At 55.9% G+C, this 13,946-nt stretch overlaps 2 protein-coding genes across 7 annotated transcripts; both read right to left on the bottom strand.

The window, feature by feature from the left end:
• Nucleotides 1-467: 467 nt before the first annotated feature.
• On the bottom strand, nucleotides 468-9,330 carry Plekhh3 (pleckstrin homology, MyTH4 and FERM domain containing H3). Of its 6 annotated transcripts, none has more exons than XM_071603345.1 (14): nucleotides 8,716-9,330; nucleotides 8,134-8,377; nucleotides 6,716-6,771; nucleotides 6,156-6,235; nucleotides 5,873-6,064; nucleotides 5,630-5,787; nucleotides 5,404-5,524; nucleotides 4,108-4,414; nucleotides 3,357-3,564; nucleotides 3,038-3,174; nucleotides 2,623-2,755; nucleotides 1,963-2,427; nucleotides 1,497-1,688; nucleotides 468-837 (listed from the first exon to the last, which is right to left on the bottom strand). In XM_071603345.1, the coding sequence occupies exons 1-14, from the start codon at nucleotides 8,802-8,804 to the stop codon at nucleotides 661-663; spliced, it is 2,559 nt and encodes an 852-aa protein (XP_071459446.1). In that variant the 5' UTR covers nucleotides 8,805-9,330; the 3' UTR covers nucleotides 468-660. The 6 variants fall into 6 exon arrangements, 4 of the variants coding, with proteins under 4 accessions (XP_071459446.1, XP_071459447.1, XP_027803002.1 ...); XM_071603346.1 differs by having other exon boundaries at nucleotides 3,047-3,174; XR_011704986.1 differs by having other exon boundaries at nucleotides 749-837; nucleotides 1,988-2,427.
• Nucleotides 9,331-11,403: 2,073 nt separating this feature from the next.
• Ccr10 (C-C motif chemokine receptor 10) lies at nucleotides 11,404-13,515 on the bottom strand. The gene is made up of 2 exons (XM_027947212.2): nucleotides 13,477-13,515; nucleotides 11,404-12,628 (listed from the first exon to the last, which is right to left on the bottom strand). Exons 1-2 carry the CDS (start codon nucleotides 13,498-13,500, stop codon nucleotides 11,564-11,566), a joined length of 1,089 nt encoding a protein of 362 aa, XP_027803013.1. The 5' UTR covers nucleotides 13,501-13,515; the 3' UTR covers nucleotides 11,404-11,563.
• Between the last annotated feature and the right edge of the window lie 431 nt (nucleotides 13,516-13,946).

Below are 13,946 nucleotides of genomic sequence, written 5' to 3'. Positions count from 1 at the left end.
TCTGTGCCAGAGGAATGTTTGGGTCTATATCCTGCCTCAAGCTTCTCTCCATTTCAAGCCCAAAGCAGTAAGCAGAACAAAGATGAACCCAAACAGGATCAGAAGCTGGACACCAGGGTAGAATATAGGCAGAGACAGTCTTAATGACTCACAGCCCTCCAGCTTCAGGGATACCATGGGGCCACCCCTTTGCCACTGGATGGAGAAGAGAGGGTGAGTAATTGCCAGCTTCCAATTCTGTCTTCTTGCCTGCCCCGCCCATTACTCTATAGCAGCAAACTGGCTAAGAGGAGGTTAAATCCAGAAGGTCAAGGAGGGTGGAGCTCTGTGGTGTCCAGACTCCCTTCAGTGTCTGATAAAACCCCCAGAGTGTGGGTGTCCCCAGGGGTGGAGCTGTGAGCTATGGAGCTCCAACTTGTCCCATTGAAAACACTCCCACAAGAAGGGTTTGTGTAAATAAGGATTTTTTTTTTTTTTGGCTTCTCTTCTACAAATAAATTAAGAAACAAACTATAAAATTGTCCACACCCATTTCAGACCTTGGGTGTGGGGTCTGTGCCCTGTCCCTGCAGGGCCAAAAGGGTCCATGGTCTCCTCAAATCTCAGAGTAGTCCTGGCCCAGGCTGGAGGGAAGAGGGGAGTCATGACCTCTTGGCAGGCTCAGTCCTGCAGCTGCCCCAAGAAGCCAGACTGTCCCTGGGGCTCATCCAGGCTTTGGTGCTGGCTGGGAGAGGAGGTGTCTGGCAGGTCTTGGCATGGAGGAGCAGAGCTGCCGCAGGGCCTCTCGGGGAAGGGGTTGGCCAAGTAGGCATTCACCAGCTGCATGATCTCTTCCACCTAAGAGAGAGCAGAGGTCAATGCACAACAGGAGCAACTAGATTCTCTTCTTTCATTCAGGCTCTAGGGCTCCAGCTTCTCTACCAGGGTCCTTCAAGTTCTCGCTCCTGACAACCTTACCCATCTTCACCATCCTACTAGGAATTGAGCCCAGGGGAGTTTTACCACTAAGCTATACCCCCACCCCTTAAGTTTTTGAGATAGGGCATCACTAAATTGCTGAGGCTGGCCTCAAACTAATGATCCTCCTGTCTCAGCCTCCGGAGTCTCTGGGATTACAAGTGTGCACCCCTGTGCCCAAATCATTCTTGTTTCTTTCTGCTCCTCTACCATGCCAAGTATACTTTCCTCTCTTGGCCTTTGTACTTACAATTCCCTTTATCTGGAATGCTATTCCCCTAGATTTTCCTGTGGCTAACTTATGTCATCCTCTTGAGAATCTGGCTCTGACTACCTAATGCTTGGCCCCTACAGTTACTTCCCATCATACTACTCTTTCCTTCTAGCTTAATGATCTTTGATTACTTGTTGATTGTCTGATTCCCACACTCTAAGCTCCTAGGAGCTTGTCTTTGATCATAGCTGGCTTCCCAGTACCTAGAGCTGTACCCATGATTGATGGTCCATAGATTGTTCTGTGCTTGCCTCTTCCTACTCACCTGGGGACTCTGCAGGAGGAGCTGACTCTCGCCTACCCTCAATGCTAGGGTTTGGGGACCCATTAGCTGGCAGGCGGCCACATGACCATAGCTGACACTGTGGATGGGTTCTGTCTCACCAGGCCGGGAGAGGGACATGGTCTTGGCTCCCAGACCCAGGCATAGCTTCTGTGGAGCACCTCCACCAGGTTCCTGCAGACAGATAGGCAGAGTCAGGGGGGAAGGAGAGGACAGCATTCTTTTTGGTAGGGGAAAATGGTTGTGAGCAGGGAGTTCCCTGACCCCTCTATGATACACAGTGAAATATGAAGGGGGCTAGGGTCCAGGAGGTGCAAGCCCCCTAGGGCTGGTGTCTCCTGGCATTTGGAAGTAGGAAGTGAAGTGACCCACAGTGGGGGCCTATGGCTCTGGGGCAAAGGTGTGGGGCTTGGGCCTCCAGAGTCCCCTTCTCCCTTCTCCCCCTCACCGTGCTCAGCTCCAGAACGTCATACCGAGCAGCGCCGAACCCCGGACACTGCGCCGCCAGAGCCAGGTAGGCAGCCATGGCCTCAGCTCGGCCCATGCCCCGTAACCGCTTCCAGCCGCCCAGCACAGCAGCAGCGGTGCGGGCGCCTCCGCCTCCTCCCTCGGGGGCTGCTGTGCGGCAGGCCCCACTGCGTCGAGCCCGCTCCGCCCGCCTCTTGGCCAGGCTGGGGCTCCAGAATGCCCCGGCCAGCAGGGCGGCTGAGGGCGGTGGCCTGGGAGTTGGGCGGGGCTGAACTTCGCACGGAGGGATGGGGGGCGGGATGGGGGGCGGCAGCAGGCGGTCTAGGCGAGGCAGGGGCACCCGCGGGGAGAAGTCTCGGTGCAGGCTCTGCAGGCGCAGCGCCGCCAGGGCGCGCAGTGTGTCGTCGGGTGGTGGCGGCCGGCCGCGCAACAGCAGAGCATGAGCCTGCAAGGAAGGCACCGGGCGTCAGCCAGCAGTGGCAACTATACTGTCGCAAATCACCTTGGAGGGTGGAGCCTGAGAAGTTAAGGGTTTGGGGACAGTCTACCTTGGGGTTACCAGAACGGTTAATTGAAATGGCCTAGAAAGAGATCAGGCATAGATGGTATATTCCGAGGTGTGAATGTCGGAGATCCTCACCTGCTCAAAGAGGAAAGGCAGTTCGTGACCGTCTGGGGATAGTCCCTCAGGATGCAGAGGTCCGTGAAGACGCAGACACAGTCTCCACCCGGAGTCCAGCGAGTCTTCCAGTCTGGCTTCCTCTGAGGCTAAACTGCAGAAGAAAAAAGAACAGAGGCAATGGGGAAGCAGGGCCCAGCAGAGTGCTGGCGACTTGGGAAAGGGGCAGGACAAGTTTGGGGGTGTGGCCATATGTTTTGGGCGGGGCCCCCAAGAGTGGCCTACAAAGGTGAGCATAGAAGTCAGATTACACACAGACTGCAGATAGGGAGTCTGTCTGTAACTTAGAACAAATGCCAAGTGCTCAATAAATGTTTGCTTAGTGATTTAAGCTGAGGAGATGGGTTAATAGAACAGTTCTGGGCTGGACATTTACTTCTCAAACCTGGTGAGCACGTCGGCCACGAGGGTCCCCCCAGCCAGCGCTCGTTCCTGGGCACCACGCTGTTCATACAACGCAAAGACATTGCGGCTCCGGGCCAAACCCAGCCGCCCCACCAGCTCTCGAGCCACCTAGAAGGAAGAGAGGAAGAGGGTCTTGTTTGGATCCTCAGGCATACGGATCCAACTGACACTACCATTATCCCACTTATAGAAATAAGGAATCAGAGACTAGGGCCAACCCAGGGTTCAGGAGAAGCAGGTATGAGAACTTAGAAGGAAGGGTTGGGGATACCCGGGACCTTTGGCCTCACCTCCCCTGCTGTCGTGTGAGAGTCAATGGCCACAGAGCAGGCACCAGCCCCTGGACAGTGCACCGTGCACAACAGCTCCTGTCGTTGGCTCAGTGCGGAAATCTCTGCCAGCGATGGCACCAGCTCTCTGCCGCGCGTCCGGCCCAGAGCTTTCCTGATGAAGCGCGCATATTCCGCTAGTTCCGAGTCCGGCAGTGCCTGCTCAGTCCTGTATTAGGAGGAATCACAGGAACAGTGCTCCAAGGGCTTTCCTACTCCTCTTATTCCTCCTCCCACCCTCTCCCCTTCTTGTATTAATATTTTATTTCATCTAGTCAAACTCCTTCCCTCCAATTCAAGTTTCTTGAAGGCAGCCTTTCTCCGGGGCTTTGCATGGAGCTAAACTAAATTACTTTCGATGTCTTCTGGCAGCTTTCTCCCAACTGTCCCCACCCACTTTCGAAAATCTCCTGATCTTCCCCGCTGAAATCCAAAATTGAACCACATTACTGTGCTTTCCTAAGCCCTGGTACTGGTCTGCATGATGAGGAAAAGCAGACTTTTTATAATTCCTCTGCCCAAAGAGGGTGCCTTATTGTAATTCATTTGCTCACCAGTGGGATATGATCTTGCAATTCCTACAAAAGCAGGGGATTTATCCCTTCTCTGCACCTAGGTTCTCCATCTGTCAACCCCCTTGCAAAGGCCTTTAGTTCTCTCCCAGCCCTGAAACTCCTTTGCCTTGGCCTTACACTTTTTTCTTTCTTCTCACCTCTCCAAATGCCCTAGGAGGTGCCCCCGAACAGCTACCCCAGGCCGGAAGGTGCAGCTCATGCAGGTGAGGAGCTGCCAGTACCGCAGGGTTGCAGGGTCTTGGGTAGCAGGGAGCCCAGGAGGACCTGCAGGGCCTGAGGTCTGCTTAGCCAGCTGCAGGAAGAGTTCATCCCGGAGTGCAGGCAGGTCCCGACAGGTTTGGAGCACACCCTGCATCAGGGGCCCAGGGCGCCTTGCCCCCTCCAGTGCCTGGAGCGCAAGGAACAGCCTTACCGCCTCCTCTCTCAAGGGTGCATAGCCAGGACCTGTGGGAGGGTGGGGGTGGAGGGACGGTTTGGAGAGGGGACACAGAGGTGCACCCTGGGAGGAAGGTGCAAACCAGGGAAAGGTCAGGAGTATAATGGGAACAGGGGTGGCAAGAAGGGAAGGGTACGAATGACAGGAATAGTGAAGGGAAAGCAATGGTCCCACAAAGCCAAACTTTCAACCCTTGCCTCCCAGAAATCCTCTCTCCCTATCCTCCTAAACCTGGACCTGTTGGAAAGTGAGACCATGGCGGGCAATCAGGGCGAGTTGTCACCCCTGCCAGGAAGGTAGGAAGGTTCCCAAGAGGTCTCACCAGTATGGTAGAGAGAAAGACTAAGGGAAGTAGGTTCAAACCCCAGATTCTGTAACTGGGATAGAACAGGCTGATCTGGGAGTTAGAAAACCAGAGTTCTTCAGAATCCCAGCTCCCTAATCCTCTAGCTTTAGTACCCAGACTAGTCACTATACCCTTTTGGGGAGAGATATAGCTGGATGAGGCAAGCACATTCTCCCCAAGAGGTGTTTTTTTCTACCACGCATAAAGGTAATATGACATGTTATTAAGACCATGTTTTTTTTTAAATTTTAATTAGTTATTAATGGACCTTTATTTATTTGCTTATATGTGGTGCTGAGAATCGAGCCCAGTGCCTCACACATGCTAGGCAAGCGCTCTACTGCTGAGCCACAACTCCAGATCAAGACCATGATTTTAAAAATAGAAGAGAAAGGATAAAAATCCCAGAAGGATCATTAATGGTCAGAATGAGATCTTTTAGAGAAATAGTCACTCACAACCATTTTTTTTTTCCTGTTCTGCTTTCCCTCCCTTCCACTCTTATCAGCTTAGTTTCACCTTCATCCTTTGAAAAGTGTAGATCTCTGTAGAGCCCTTGAAGACTTAAGTCCCTGCCAATTAAGGCATTCAGATTCTTACTTATGATCTACCTCATCCCATCCAGGAAAGCTGGGCCGTAGGACCACTCACCTGGGGCACTGACTCCATAGGGCAGGGGCAGAAGTGGGGCATACAAGGCTCCACTGGTATGCCTCAGAATCGGGTTCCGACGGTAGATGAGGGCCACCGCCTCTGGATCCCCGCAACTCTCCTAGATACCAGGAAGAGGGTCACCTGATGGGGAAGGGAGTTCCCTGTGCCAAGAAAGCTTTAAGTTAACCATCCTCCAGGCTCTTAGTTGAGTTCCCTCTCTCACCTGTATGTCCCTGAGCAATAGCTGGGTGGGGGTCTCTAGCGGAGCCTTTGAGGAGATCACTTCGCGCAAGGCCACCCCCCAGCGCTCAGCCTCTGCCTGGCGGGGGGAGCAGAGGCGGACGCTGTGTTTCCGGCCAGACACAGTCACTGACCACAGACCTGTTGGAAAGTGAGACCATGGCGGGCAATCAGGGCCAGTTGTCACCCCTGCCAGGAAGGTAGGAGGGTTCCCAAGAGGTCTCACCAGTCTCCTTGGGCCTGCGCTCTGGGCCAGTGACTGAGCACAGGCTGGTGAGTACAAGGCTCCCGAGGCGCCGAGCACCCTTCCCATTGCTGCTGAAATGGTCCAGAGAATCACGAGTGAGCACGAACCAGGCTCGGCGAGGAGGCAGCCATGGCCGTGCCCCTCCTCCGCGGGGCTCGCGATACAGCCAACCTGGGAGGACAAAGGAAGATGAGGGGCCAGCCCAAGGAGACATTATCCTCTACAACTGGGGGCCTCCAGAGTGCCCTGAGGGAGTCCCCACCTTTCACAACGATGTCGGGGTCATCCTCCGGCAGACCCTTTTCTGGAATGAGGCTCCAAGTCTCCTCCCAGCTGTGCAGCCTGGGTCAGAAAGGAAAAGTTGAGTGAGGCTGCGAGACCTCCACTCCGCCTCCAGGGGGCTCCTCTGTAGGGGCTCCCCAGGCTGCGCTGGGTGCTTGCTCCTAAGCTGGGCACCCCTCCTCCAGGCTGTGGGAACCGCAGGGCCGTTCTGACCTTGCACCAGAAATAGCCAGGACCCCCCCACCTTCTTCCCCACGCCCCCAGACTGGACCGCCCCCCGGGACCCCGGCCAAACCACAGCGTCCGGCAGCATTGGGCCTCTCCCTTATTGCACAACCCCGTGAGGGAAGACCACAAGGATGCGGGTCCCAGGAACCAGCTGGGGTCTCAAAACTAAGAATGGGGCCGGGATTGTGGCTTAGTGGTAGAGTGCTTGCCTAGCACGTGTGAGGCACTGGGTTCAATCCTCAGCACCACATAATAAATAAAATAAAGTTAAGAAGAAACAACAACAACCAAGAATGAAGAGGTGAAACTCACCTGTCAGAGACTGCGGCGCTCCTCACAGGCTGAGTCAGTGTTACATCCAGGGGACTCTGGGGAGATAGGCAAGGAAACTCAGCATCAGAGCCCTCCCTGCCCAATTCTGTGTCTAAGACAGTGCTGCTCAGGGGGTGGAGGAAGAAGTCAAGGAGTTAGGTAGTGACTGGGCTGAATGACCAGGAGCTGCTCTATCCGGGGTGTCTATGCAAACAAACTCTAAGACCAGCCAGGAGCTAAGAAGCCAAAGCTCCGGCCTTTCCCCCTTTCCCTTTGAAGATGCAAAGGGGTCTGATAGGGTGGAAAGAGTCCTGGGCAGGGAGTCAGAGACCTGGGATCTAATACTGGCTAGACTACTAACTCACTGTGTCAAGTCCGCTTCCCTCTCTGTGCACACATTTCCTCATCTTTGAAACACCAGAAGTGGACCAAGTCCCTTCTCCCTTTGGCAGCCTGGAAGGCACTCCTTCCTCCTCATTTTTCCTTCACCCATTCTACCTTGTTGGCCAGGGGAAGGCATGTGGTGGGCACGGAGACAAATGTAGGGAATTTAAGAGCTTGGTACATTCACCCGCAAAAACACTCCTGAGATTCAGGGGACAGCAGAGACCCCACCTCTTTGCTGGGGTTCAGAAAGGGCAGGCCAGGCTGAAAAATAGCGCACACTTTCCAGGCCAGGTGTGGTTTGAGATTTTGTCCTTCTCTCACCACATCCCTACCGGCTCTCCTGGAACTTCAAGTGTAGACTGGGGTCTGAGAAAGCCTCAAACCCAACCCAAAGCCAAGCCAGGCAGGAACTGTGCCATGGTCCCACTGTGCCCAGACTGCTAGACAGCCAGGAGTGGGGAGGAGGGGAAGGGAGACCAGGGACACCTGTCCCAAGGAGGAGGGGGTGGAGGTGGAGCATGAAGGAAGCAATGGCTTGGTTGACAGAGCAGACCCTGCCCAGACTGGAAGCTTGCGGGACGCCTGAGTACTCTGCCTTCCCTGGAAACACATTCACCTATTTTCTGGAGGGTCTGAGCAGAGCTTTCAGCCACAGCACCAGAGGGGCAGGTACTAATCACCCTTTTAGACCAACCCTGGTAATCGCAGTCCCCTGCTTCCCTCCCCCCCCTCTATATTTATCTGCCCTCTGCCTCGCCAGGTGCTGGCGCAGGCTCCACTAGCACCCCGCCCCACCCGGGCACTGAGCCACAGAGCCTGCTGGGGACCCCTGAGGGGGATGGGAGCCTGACCCAGGCCACAGCACATAAGAGATTGATTGCCAGAGTATAGAAGCATGGGAAAGGGCACGACATCAGAGATGGAGGTCTGCCACATCAATCGTGCCTCAGGTGACCGGAAGGGGAGATCTGACAAAACCCAGCAACCAAGTGTTCCCCACTGTCCCCTCAGGGACTTCCCAGGAGCCTCACCAGGGAAGGCCGAAAGTTCTGTCCTGAGCGGCAGGGTAATGACGAGAGGTCCTCAAAGGGCCACAGCCCCCAGCTCCCTGTCCGTGCGGTCCTCACCACAGACCCCAATCCTAGGATGCCTTCTCCCCCTCGCCCAGATCCCGGTGGAGGGAGCTCCCGAATCTGGCCCCAGTGCTCACCAACTTGGAGCAGAGGGGACCCAGGCGTTCGAGCCGCCCAGCCGGCCTCGCCACATTCTTTGGCCCTGGCGGAGGCGGAAGGAGACGGGATGGGACGCGAGCCGGCAGGGAAGGGAGAGGCAGAGGCAAGGCCAGGTCGCGCCACGCGTGACGCCTCCCCTGCCTCAGGGCGCCCAGCAGGTGGACAGCGCCCAGTGTGCGGCGCTAGGCCCACAGGCACATCCCAAGTCGGGCTGCTCCTTGAGCTCCTGGGGGCTCTGGGCTCCAAGCAAGAATCTCTCCCACATCCCCAGTTTGCTAAGAGTGCGGCAGCGTTTGGCTGGAGTCTGGAGTGGGATCAGGCGTGACTGCCGGTTGTAGTGAAAGTGATTGAGACAAGACTCTAAATCCCCCCGGGACTTACCCTCCCGCCCGCTGGACTCGGGGTCCGTAGCTCAAAGGTCTCCTCGTCTTCGTCCTCGTCCCCGTCCCCGCTAAGCTCGCCGTCACCATAGTCCCGGTGCAGAAGAGTGAAGCCTCGACGGCAGCAGAGGAGCCACCACAACCCCCCCGGGAGAGGCATCCGGGCGAGCAGACGGGGGATGGGGGCCCAGGCAGCCGAGGCCAAGCAGCAGGGGATCGGAGAAACTGGCGGGGCTCCGACCCAAGCGGGAGAAAGATGAGGCGGGAGGAGGAGGTGGGAGAGGGGGACAGGGAGGAGGCAATGTCTAGGGCTAGGGTGCTAGGGGACGCTGGCTAGAGCCTGCGATGGGCTCAACGTCTGGGCCCCTGTAGGGGGAGGGGGGGAAGGAGTCCAGGGCCTGGGGGGAACAGGGAGCAATGTCCGGAGCTGGGAAGTAGTGTCCGTTGTAGTGTCCAGCCCTGTGGGGGGCAGTGTCCGGTGCAGTGTCGAGGTGGGCAGTTGTCCAAGCTCCAGGGAGGGTCGTGTCCGGTAGGGCGTCCGGTGGCCGGGGCCCCAGCGGCGCGCGCTGCGCTCCCTGCAGCCCCGGGACTGGCGCGCTGGGGGCGCGAGCACAGCTCCCGGACCCCGCCTCCCCAGCCCCCTCCCTCTTGAGCCCCCCCTTCCCTCCTCTTTCTCTCCTCCCTTCTTTACAGGGCAGGGTCCACGTTTCGTCACAGTCTCCTCCGCCCAATCCCTGTGCCTGGAGCCGGGCTTGGCCACCAATCACAAGCTTGCAACTGCTTTGGGTTGCATCATGTGCCTTTGGCTGGGAGCCAGCTGGGAGGGGCGGGGAAAACAGGGAGGGAGGGGGCGGTACGATGTTAACCACGCCCCAGTTTCTGAGGTCGGCAGCGGGGTGCCAGTGACATCACGAGAGCCCGCCTTCAAGTTCTTGTTTTAACTCTTAGTTCACCAGCCAGCCAAATTAAAAACCCTCTTGAGGAGCTCTGGAGAACGAAGGGCATGGAGTTGAAGGGAAGCTCGACTGCTGCGCTCTATTTCCTCTCAGGGTCCCTGGGAAACGGAAGAACTTTAACTATCGTGAGGGTTTCCAGACCTGAACCAGACCCAGCTCTAAAGACGACCCTGCACCCCTGGAGTTAAGAAGTCCAGTTCCTAGATCTGAGTCATCTCATTTTTGAGGTGAAGCAGCTAAGGAGGGAAGGCGCAGACCTAGCCGGCAATAAAATCGAATTTAGAGTGCTGTTCACCGAACTCGAGTAGAGAGAGTGGCTTCGCATTCTAGGGAATTCTATGATCTCCAAATAGAGCGGAGGCCCCCCAGGGCGAATATTCTGCAGTTCCGAGCAAGGAGGGGTTAACCAAGGCTTTGGGCGGCCGGGGGCGGGCCCTGGCAACAGCAGGAGAAAGCGGGCGCGCGCGAGTGTGCGCGCGTTGCTGACTCAGCGGCGATTCCCTAAGTCTCCCGAGGAGGATTCTGTGTCGGCCCCCAAAGGCTAGCTGTGAGACCCCTTGAGGATCCGCACAGTCTCCAGGACTTCCTTGGATCCTGGTCCTTAGAGGCCAAGGCTTTCTAGCTAAGGCTCTTGGAAGCTCGGCTAGTCCGGGCTTGGCGGGCGGGACAAGGCGGGGACTTCAAGCCAGCGCCTCCCCTGAGACCTCCTCCCCACGCCACGCCCTTCTCGCCCCTAGCTTCGGCTGGAGTGCTGGGTACAGCTTTGCTGACAGGATATTAAACTGAGAGAATTGTCGCACGTGAACACCCTCCTGTCTGTTTCGATCGTGCAAAACAAAGACCAAGAATCAATGCCATCCACTCAAGAGGCCATCCAGGCTGTGCCTTCGCCACAGAGCTCTGTACTGAAATTACCTAGGCTAGGAGACAACCATAACACATAACACAACCACAACACAACCATAGCTCTCTTCCCTGTCTGGATCCTAGGCCCTTGCCTGCAGGGGAGTTCTTTCGTTGTCTAACCTTCCTCCTTCTCCGCAAACTCAGTGCATTCCCTCTGAGCCTATCCCCAGGGAAGTTGGAGAACTGAAAGTACCCCCCCCCCCACACACACACACACAAACACACATACACACACCACACCCCTGATAACTCCTCTTTGGTAATTTGCATTGCAATTCCCTTCTAGTTTTTTCTGCAAGGTGAAAAACTCCAATTCAACTTTTTAAATTACTTTTTTTTTCTTTCCATCGCAGAAACTTTAGACGGGATTATACTATGTTAATCTAATTCAAACGCCTGTTCAAAACGAGAATCTCCTGTCCCCAGCCCCTACCTCGGTACCATACACAGGCTCACACAGTGCAGGACAGCCTCAGTTTACACATTCCAGAGACCGGGAACTCAGTACTTGCTAAGGCAGCCATTACTGGATAGCGCTCTGGTTGTTAGAAAGCTCTTCCTTACGCTATGTCAAGAGGAACCCCTGCCCCTCCTCTTCTGGCACTTTTCCCACTTCACCTCTGTTGGCAGAGACTTAGTAAAAGTGGAGGGGGTGTCAGTGCCTAGAGCTTTAGCAGACTCAGCAGCACCCCCCTCCCGCCCCAGGCTCTTAGCACCTCCCACTCAGACCCAAGCACGGGGGTGAGGAGGGAGGGGGTGTAACCCAACTGTCTGCCCTGCTACAAATCACTTCGAAGTCGGTGATTCAAAAATAGTAACAATTGTTGAGTTGCATCTCATCTCCATGTTATCAATTTAATGTAGCAAGACACAGAAGTAATCCCTTTAGGTTCCTATCGTTCTCAGTGTTTCCCCACCTACACTCTTTTTCCCTTACCCTCCCTGGAATTGTTTCCGCAGCCCACCCCCTCCTCTGGATTCGCAGCCCTAATTGTCCCAGGAGAGACTGTGTGTCTCCGTGGGAGCTGAGCAAGAAGAAAGGCGGGGCCGGCGGGGGCAGCGGCCGCGGGGCTGAAGCCTTGGGCTGCAGCTCCCACCCCGTAGCAGCCTCCTCAGGTCCTGGCGGAAGCGCAGGCCCAGAAACGCATAGAGCACGGGATTGAGGCCGCAGCGGGCCAGGGCCAATCCGCCGGTCACTAGCAGTGCCAGATCCTTGCGCTTGCTGGCAGGGCAGCTTCGCTCATGGGCTGCCAGTAGATCAGCGGTATCCAGGAGCAGGGCGAGGCTGTACGGCAGTTGCAGCACCACGAAGGCTGCCACCAGGGCCACCACAACGCGCAAAGCGCGCCGGCGCTCCGGCCCCCTGGCGGCCAGCAGCGTGCGGCCCAGCAGAGCGTAGCAGACTGCCATGACGCCCAGCGGCAGCGCGAAGCCTAGGACCACCTGCGCCACGGCGCTTGCCCCTTTCACGGTCTGCGTGAGGCCCTCGGGGAAGATAAGGCGACAGCGTCGCTGACCTTCGCGTTGCCCGTCCCGGCTGAAGAGGAGCGCAGGTAGCGCCAGGAGCAATGACAGCAACCACACTAAGACTGAGACCAAGTGTGTGCGGCTGGGCGTGGAGGGCCGCTGCCCAGCTGGGAGCGCCCGAGCGATGGCCACGTAGCGGTCGGCACTGATACAGGCTAGGAAGAGGAAACCGGCATGGAAGGAGGCCGAGTAGAGGCCCGAGATGGCACGGCAGGTGGCACTTCCTAGACTCCAGCCCTGGAGAGCTCCTGCTGCGGCAAAGGGCAGGGTCAGGGCCAATAGGAGATCGGCCAGGGCCAGCTGGAGCAGGTGGGCCGAGGTGGGTGAGCGGGCAGTGCGTCGGGCCGCTAGATGAGTGGCTAGGACCAGGCCATTGCCGGCCAAACCTAGAGCAGCCACCGTCAGAGAGACGCTGGGTTGGAAGGCCCGACTGAAGGCCTGGACATCCGCCTTGTAGCAGATCTCTGGCAACGGCTCAGCAGAGTACACTTCATCACCATCCCCTGAGTAGGGGCCCCAGGAAACCTGGGGAGGTCAAAATGAGAGGAGGGACGGTATGAAATACTTGCCTGCATCTCTCTCCCGCCCCACGCCTTCCACGCAGGAAACCCCAGTGAGACCAGGAATAACAGTATATGGAAGCTCCTCTAGACTCTTCCAAGCACAACCTAAAAGGCTCTTACTTCCCTTGCATCCCTCTTGCGTCTGCTTCTTGTTTCCTGGGTGACCTTGAGCAAGTTTCTTGCTCATTCTGAACCTCAGTACTTAATATATAAAGCAGAAATTAGAAATCCTGTCTAGCCCACCTGGCAATGTTTTAATTGAGACCCGTTTGAAGTATGGAAGATAATGTATGTAAAGCATCTAGCTCTCCATAGATCAAGCGTTTGTATTATTAATAAATCTTGCCTCATGATGGCGCACACCTGTAATCCCAGCTGCTCCGGAGGGTGAAGGCAGGAGAAATTCGAGGCCAGTCTGGGCAATTTATTGAGCCCCTGTCTAGGCCCTGGGTTCAATCCCCAGTACAGGTGGGTGTGAGGGTAGGAATCTTGCCGTTCCCTTTGCAGCGCCCTCTTCTGGAAGGTCGACCAGATGCAGACATTGCCTCAGATCTAGACCCTGAACCCAAAAGCTTGGTTTGGAATGGATTTCCATCTTCTTTCTTTTCTCTAGCCTCCTCCCCGCCACTACCTTAAGTATAGGCACACTGAACCACTCATGTAAAAGGGGCCTCAAGGGTTGGGATTCAGATTTTGGGGCTCCAACACAAGTCAGAATGGCAGAGGCCTGATGACAAATGGAGAATCCCATCCCTTCCCCTTCCCCACCCTTGGTGTAACCCTTCACCCCCTCCCGTCCCCCACTCCCACCTGCTCTGTGGGCTCCGTCCCCATCTCTGGCTACAAAGGTTTCTGAGGTGTAGCCACAGGGGGGTAGAGGTTAAATAACTAGTGAGACAGGAAGGAAGGGGTGGGGAGAGGGACCTCGAGAGAGAGGTGGGGATTAGGGTCTCCCTTTTCCCATTCCATCTTCCCTGAAAGGATCTCTTAACCCTGTCATTGGAAAAAGAATGGCTTTTGGGATCATCATCATTTGCTAGGTAGTTGTGTAGTCTTGAGTGTTTTTTGACTTCTTGAAGCCTAAGGTTTTTCATCTGAAAAGTGAAGTAAGGTCAAAATGCTGAATTCACAGTGTTCGAGGGTGCCCAACCCCAAGTCTGAAGAATTAATTGCCTTCAGAAAATGATGTATTCTTTTACTTATCCCTCAGCGCATCTCTAGGCACCTCTCCCTCCTCCCTTTTCTTGGATTTTTCAGGATCCTCCCTGTCCTTGCCTCCT

The sequence above is a fragment of the Marmota flaviventris genome, chromosome 17, assembly GCF_047511675.1.
Source record: "Marmota flaviventris isolate mMarFla1 chromosome 17, mMarFla1.hap1, whole genome shotgun sequence".
NCBI classification, from domain to species: domain Eukaryota; kingdom Metazoa; phylum Chordata; class Mammalia; order Rodentia; family Sciuridae; genus Marmota; species Marmota flaviventris.
Note: the sequence above shows the minus strand (reverse complement) of the source record. Positions and strands in the feature narration are given on the sequence as shown.